This window comes from Nicotiana tabacum, chromosome 21 (genome assembly GCF_000715075.1).
Source record: "Nicotiana tabacum cultivar K326 chromosome 21, ASM71507v2, whole genome shotgun sequence".
In the NCBI taxonomy this organism is placed as follows: domain Eukaryota; kingdom Viridiplantae; phylum Streptophyta; class Magnoliopsida; order Solanales; family Solanaceae; genus Nicotiana; species Nicotiana tabacum.
In genome coordinates, this window is record NC_134100.1 from 63275793 (window position 1) to 63282637 (window position 6845).

At 37.2% G+C, this 6845-nt stretch overlaps 1 protein-coding gene across 1 annotated transcript; it reads left to right on the forward strand.

Moving 5' to 3' along the window:
- Positions 1-1112: 1112 nt before the first annotated feature.
- LOC107811868 (phosphoglycerate kinase, cytosolic-like) lies at positions 1113-5502 on the forward strand. The gene is made up of 6 exons (XM_016636859.2): positions 1113-1544; positions 3569-3646; positions 3741-4001; positions 4344-4661; positions 4752-4910; positions 5063-5502. The coding sequence occupies exons 1-6, from the start codon at positions 1350-1352 to the stop codon at positions 5255-5257; spliced, it is 1206 nt and encodes a 401-aa protein (XP_016492345.1). The 5' UTR covers positions 1113-1349; the 3' UTR covers positions 5258-5502.
- The last annotated feature ends 1343 nt before the right edge of the window (positions 5503-6845 follow it).

Consider the following 6845-nt stretch of genomic DNA (forward strand, 5'->3'; position numbering starts at 1 on the left):
GTATCAATTTCACTCGAGAATTGAGATGACTGTTATCTTATTTGATTCCGGATATTTGAAAAGCATGCCTAAATTCTGTACGAGTTATGCTTTGAGCTTTTATACTTGTTGATGATATCATTTCTATCTTTCTATTGGATATTTCTCTCACCTGCTTATTTGACTGCAGTGAGTGCCAGAGTCGACCCCTCGCCACTACTTCTTTGATGCTAGACTTGATATTTACTAGGTACCGTTGTTTGTACTCATACTACGCTTCTGCACATTTTGTGCTGGTTATGAGACCGGTACGAGTGGTATTCATTTGGGACAATATGTGGATCCGTGGAGACTTCGTGGTGAGCTGCTCAACTTGATCGATTCGCAACACATGGAGTCCATCTCCCTACTTCTCTCAAATGTCATTCTACTTTAATCAGACAGACATTATATACAAATGTTTGTCATACTCTCAGTAGATGCTTGCGATGATTGTGACATCCAGTTTTGGGGCAATATTGGCAGTTATGATTGTGTTTAGACCTTACCTTGGATAGTTATCTACATTATTAGATTATTCTATTTCTTATCTTATAACATTTGGTTAAAAGTTGATTAATTTGCTTTAGATTTATGATTGTTATTGTGTTGGCTTGCCTAGCGAGCCAGTTAAGCGTCATCACGATCTTTGATGGAATTTCTGGTCGTGACAGTTTATTGCCGGAGGGATGATTAGATTTGATTAACTGAAGTGAGAACTGCGAAACGACATCACCTACTGTGTTACAACAACTGATATTGTAACTCTCCATCATAGAGAGTTTGAGATAACGGAGGAGTTCCTAGAAAAACAGCAGAAAAGTAAGAAAATTTATTGGAACTTCAGCACAAAATACTGAAATTTTAATTGTTAAAGCTCGAAATCCAATATACTGTGTGAGAGTTTTTATATACCTGTTTCATCTGTCATTACAAAGTGAAGAAGAAGAAGAAGAAGCGGAGAGGATTCGTAGGGTTTTAGGGGTATTTTTAATATTATTTTTACTTAAAAAATAACTAAATTTCAATTAATTTTGAAAGTGACTTATTTTCAATTACCAACTCAAAATATGGATGTTTCTAAATTTCTGCCCGGAGACCACTGAGGCACTAACTGGAGAAGGTTCTAGAAGGATGCCTCATCACTTCGAGAAACCCAATAACTTGTGGCCCAACCCAAGCCCACCGCCTCTACTTTTGAGCAGCCTATCCGCCTCTTCTGCGCTTTCTCACAGTTTAAAAGCCTTCCCATCCTCCCCCTTGATCACAAAACACATCGATTTCTCCGACGAACGAACATCACATCATTTTGAGATTCTCATTTTCACGAAATGGCAGTGAAAAAGAGTGTGGGATCACTGAAAGAAGGAGATCTGAAAGGGAAGAGAGTATTCGTGAGAGTTGATCTGAATGTTCCATTGGATGACAACTTCAATATTACTGATGACACCAGAATCCGAGCTGCTGTTCCTACCATCAAGTATTTGATGCAACATGGATCTCGTGTTATTCTTGCCTCTCATCTTGTAAGCTTTGCTAGTTTTTGCTATTATAAACCAAATGCCTTTTGCTTTTCTTTTAGTTGGTTGATTATTCCAATATTACGACGCTTTATTACTGATGACACCAGAATCCGAGCTACTGTTCCTACCATTAGCCTTGGATGCTAGTAGTACCAATTTAGAGATGTTATTGTTGATATTTGTCGGTATATGTTATAGATGAGTTTTAAGTTATGGACTGGCGGTGTAACAGTATTTACATGATCACGTCATTTAATCTATATGAGATTGTCCTTTATGAGATAGTTAAAGGTAAATTATATGATATTCTCACCTATAAGCAGGGGTGGAACTAGGGGGTTGCAAGGGGTTCATCTAAACTCCGGAAATTGCATTGTATACGGTGTTATCAAAGGCGAAAAGCGCGGCTTTACGTGCAAAGTACAAATAAAGTGTAGGCTTTAATGAAAAAAGGCGCAAATGGAGAAAAAAAATATAAATATGCATGTTTAATCCAAGACTAATAATTATAAGCATGAATAACAAATATATGGATAAAGAAATTGATTTTTTTTAACAATAAAGTATATTATCATTTGTTTAGGTTTGCCTCTTCAAGATTATGCTCATTGGCAAAGAAAAGTATGCCTTAGAGCTTTGATGACAACACTAACGCGTCCACTAAGCGAGGGGAAGCGCTCAACATGTTTTGAGCCTTTAAGCGCGCTTTCATCCAAACTCCGGAAATTGCATTTTATATACAAGGTCAAAATTATTTTTTCTATATATAGTAGATGTTGAATTACCTAGGATTCCTCGTGTGTTTATTTCTTTATTTTGAACCCCTTTAATTAAGGTTTTACCTCTGCATTGCTTTTAAGGTAGTTACAGGTAAATCTATATAAGATTGTCACGTCTAAGGTAGCTATAGATAAATCTAAATGATAAGTTTACTAATTAATAACATGGTTAAAAGGACAACTAACCTCCTGGCTGCTATCATAGATTAAAAATATACTAATAGTGTAAAAAATCTTTATATTGTCAGTATATATAACTTAAATTCATAGTAGATTTTCGGTTTCTAAATTCCTTTTTTCTCTATACTGTCAAGTTTATTTTGTAATTACTTGTGTATTGTCACTTATGCATGTCGAGTGTTTATAGTATGTGCGATTTTCATATTTTGATCAGGACCTGTTGGTTAATGGGTATTTTCTAATAGATTTTTCTCTTTGGTAAATTTAGCCTCACTGTCTTATGGTTTGGAGGTTAGAGAAAGAATGGAACAAGAGGAAAGAGAAAGCCTTTCTCTTGCTCATTTTCAGTTTGGCATAGAAAAGAAAGAAATAGATTAGAGGGTATTTGGTGTTGGGATAGGATTGGAAGGATAAAAAGGAAAGGGGTCTTACATTAGTTTGGTTAGTATTTATGTTACCGGCAAAACTTCATGCAAATAATTGCCATCAAACACGATAAATTGAACCCCACCGCCTTACTTTTGTCGGCATACCAACATCCAGTTAAAATTGTTTTTAGCTCGCTTCCAATGTATACATGCCTTCCCCTTTCTTCTATCTCTAAGCTTCAACTTAAAAGTGTCTAAGAATAAAAATCTATTTTAAAAAAAAGTTACTACAAGATAAAATTTAAGGAATGCAAAAGGGGGACTCAGTATTGGCCAAAAAGAGAGCTGGTAAAGAGATTGTTATCATGTGGGAAGATAGAAAGGAAAAGGTCGTAAAGAGAATGTTATTTCAAGGGAAAAGAGAAACGAAGTAATCAGTCTGGTGGTCACTTGAGTGGGAAGCAACGTAGATAGAAGGTCTAGCTAACCAAAATGGAGGTGAAATCACTAGAGGAAAAATGATGCAAAAAGACATCTAAGCTTTCTTTTTTTCAGTAGTTGAAAGTTCTATTTGGACTTGTTTGTGATAATTCTGTATTTTTTATTGTGAATTATTTTTACCATCTCCTGTTAGTGAAGTTTCTCTATCTTTTAGTTCTCCGTGTATTCTGTTTTCTGATTATTGAATTGCTGGTTCCAGGGTCGTCCAAAAGGTGTCACTCCAAAATACAGCTTGAAACCACTTGTACCAAGACTGTCAGAGCTATTGGGACTTGATGTCTGTTTCATGTTCTGTTTCTGGTTATCTTTCTTGGTCATTGTTTTTTCTAGGACTGTCTAAAGCGGTTGTCGTACTCCAATTTTACCCACAGGTCAAGATGGCAGATGATTGCATTGGTCCAGAAGTTGAGAAGTTGGTGGCTGAAATACCAGAAGGAGGAGTTCTGCTGCTGGAAAATGTGAGATTCTATAAAGAGGAGGAGAAGAATGAATTCGAGTTTGCAAAGAAGCTGGCGTCTCTTGCAGATTTGTATGTCAATGATGCCTTTGGTACTGCACACAGAGCACATGCTTCCACAGAAGGGGTTGCTAAGTACTTGAAACCAGCAGTTGCTGGATTCCTTATGCAAAAGGTACAAATTACTTTGGACTGTGAAATGTAAGAAGAAAATTTGGTAGGTCGGGAAGAAGCATGCACTAAGATTAGCTCAATTGTCCAGCACAATAATTTTTCTTGCTCAGTTATCAAAAAATGGATATAGAACATGCTTTGGTATCTCAGAAGTATCACGAATAAGTCATAAGAGACATAACAGTTATCGAAAACAGTATGATGACCTATCTAGCACAATATGGAATGGCCAATATGGTGGTTAACACAGTTTTGTGTATTAGGCTGGAACTCTTTTATTGCCCTGTAGGTGGCTTAATTTTCTTTTATCTTTATTTCTTATCCCGAATCATGATGCTTTTAGGAACTTGACTATCTTGTCGGAGCTGTATCAAATCCACAGAAGCCATTTGCTGCTATTGTTGGTGGTTCAAAGGTTTCAAGTAAGATTGGCGTGATAGAGTCACTTTTGGAGAAGGTTAACGTGTTATTGCTTGGTGGAGGTATGATCTTTACTTTCTACAAGGCCCTAGGATACTCTGTTGGATCCTCACTTGTGGAGGATGACAAGCTTGATCTAGCAACATCACTTATTGAGAAGGCAAAGGCAAAAGGTGTATCTTTATTGCTTCCTGCCGATGTAGTGATAGCAGACAAGTTTGCTGTTGATGCCAACAGCAAGGTAAACGGCTTTTTAGCAATGGTATCTTATTCTACTTGTAGCCACTGTCTTAACTCTTTATGACTGATCCTTTTTTCTTTGGCCTTACAGGTTGTTCCAGCAACTGAAATTCCTGATGGCTGGATGGGGTTAGATATTGGACCTGATGCTATCAAGTCTTTTGGCGAAGCTTTGGATACCACCAAAACTATCATCTGGAATGGACCTATGGGAGTGTTTGAGTTTGAAAAATTTGCCTCTGGAACAGAGGTATAAATCGAAGATCTTGTTTAGTTGCGCCTATGAGGTTATGTGCCAATAGAATTATTTTTCTCGTGTAGAGTTTGAGGCGTCGTAGAATGCTTACTTTCGTTAATTGATGTTGACTGCATGTATAATCTCTTTTGGCATATATAATCCAGGCTATTGCGAAAAAACTGGCAGAGCTTAGTGGAAAGGGAGTAACAACAATCATAGGGGGTGGTGATTCTGTTGCCGCCGTTGAAAAGGTGGGGCTTGCAGACAAGATGAGTCACATTTCAACTGGAGGGGGTGCCAGCTTGGAGCTTCTGGAAGGGAAGCAGCTTCCTGGGGTGCTTGCCCTTGATGATGCTTAAGCAGTATTTATGTTCTTCCCTCTTTCTGCATTTTGTAACTTATCTTTTTGAATTTTCATAGTTGCGGAATAAGATGAGTGTTAAAGAATGGTGTAGAGAGGTGATCATGGTGTAGAGAGGTGGATCAAACTGTAGTAAGTGTATGCTGGGCTCTCATTTTGTGGCAGTACAGGGCTCTGAGGGCAAAGGGTACTCTGCTTTTCGATATCGATAATAATACAGATCTTTCCCGTGGTTGATGTCTAGAGCTTCAGTTACTGATTAATTACTGGTTTGTTAGTCGTATACTATAATGGTCTATGAGCGTATGTCCGCACCATACTTTAGTTTTGAGCAAGTCCTAGTAGTGATCAACGGTGAGGAGACAGTAAACCAAGATAAAAGCAAGCAGGAGTGCCTAGATAAATTAAAACTGGACGGTCTTCAATATAGGCACCAAACTGCAAGAAAGACGCTAAGTAAAACAAGCAAATCATACTAATTCCTATAACATTATTACTTTTATACCCTTTTAAAGAAACAACCGATTCTTGCATTATAGAGAACCCCAAAGGTCTATCAGAACTGAGTGATTTTATTGTGTGCCTCACACAACTGACATTAGTTGTGTAAGGCCTCTTTTTATCTCACACATTTGTGGACCCATATCTTACACATTTGGGTTCACAAAATTCTGGGACCACAGTTGTGAGACAAAAAAGAGGCCTCACACAACTAGCGTCAGTTGTGTGAGACACAAAATAAAGTTTTTCATCAGAACTAGCTTGTAATAGAAAATTATTTAAGATATCACTATGGATGTTCATGTAATAACTTTTTACGCTTTAGGTAGCCCAAAAGTCTTTAAATTAATTCTCTAAATATGTCCAGCTTAAATTACTTCAGCTCAAGTACAGCCAAATTTTCACCAGTCATTTTCTCTTATTTTGTTGCTTCTTCCTCTCAAAGAGAAGATGTAAGAATCAAAAGAACTTCGTTCTTGGTCTTGATAATATGGCGAATTTGGAAAACAATCTCAGAAATCATCAGGGGCTTAGTTTGTCCTTCATGTTTAACTTAAAATCTATTTATAGATTAATCAATAAAATTTATATAATTAGGCCACAAGCAATCGAAATAAACCAATCAGGATGAATCTTTGCTAGAACAGAGTAAAGAGCAACGCTAGCAATATAAACAAAAGTAACGAAATAAACTCAACAATGAAGTAAAGGATTTCTTATTGTGTAATCCGTTGCCGCAAAGAGCTATTGAACAATATTGATACTCGAGAGGAAAGTGTTGTAATGATTCCAATATAGTAGTAGAATGAGAAACATAATGAGAATGGGGTATAATTGTGGGAAAAGGGATATTTACAGTACAAGCTAACCGTAACTGCTCCTAGAATCTCTCCCGTATGTCGTATCCGTGGTAAATGTTAATCCTTTCAGTTACCCTATCTGGGCATAACTGTAAGACGTGGTTAATGAAAAAACCGGAATATCCCAAAATTCGTTGGTTTAGCGGAGGTATCTATGCGGACACATGTAACCTTTTAAATTCGGAATGGCTCTAACTGGAGAAGATAAGACAATCCCGGGATAGG

Excerpts from the sequence above, each read along its gene's own strand:
- LOC107811868 (XM_016636859.2), top strand. The coding sequence starts at position 1,350 with ATGGCAGTGAAAAAGAGTGTGGGATCACTGAAAGAAGGAGATCTGAAA. Across the intron at positions 4,662-4,751 it reads CTGTTGATGCCAACAGCAAG|GTTGTTCCAGCAACTGAAAT; the intron begins GTAAACGGCTTT and ends TTGGCCTTACAG. Across the intron at positions 4,911-5,062 it reads AATTTGCCTCTGGAACAGAG|GCTATTGCGAAAAAACTGGC; the intron begins GTATAAATCGAA and ends TATATAATCCAG.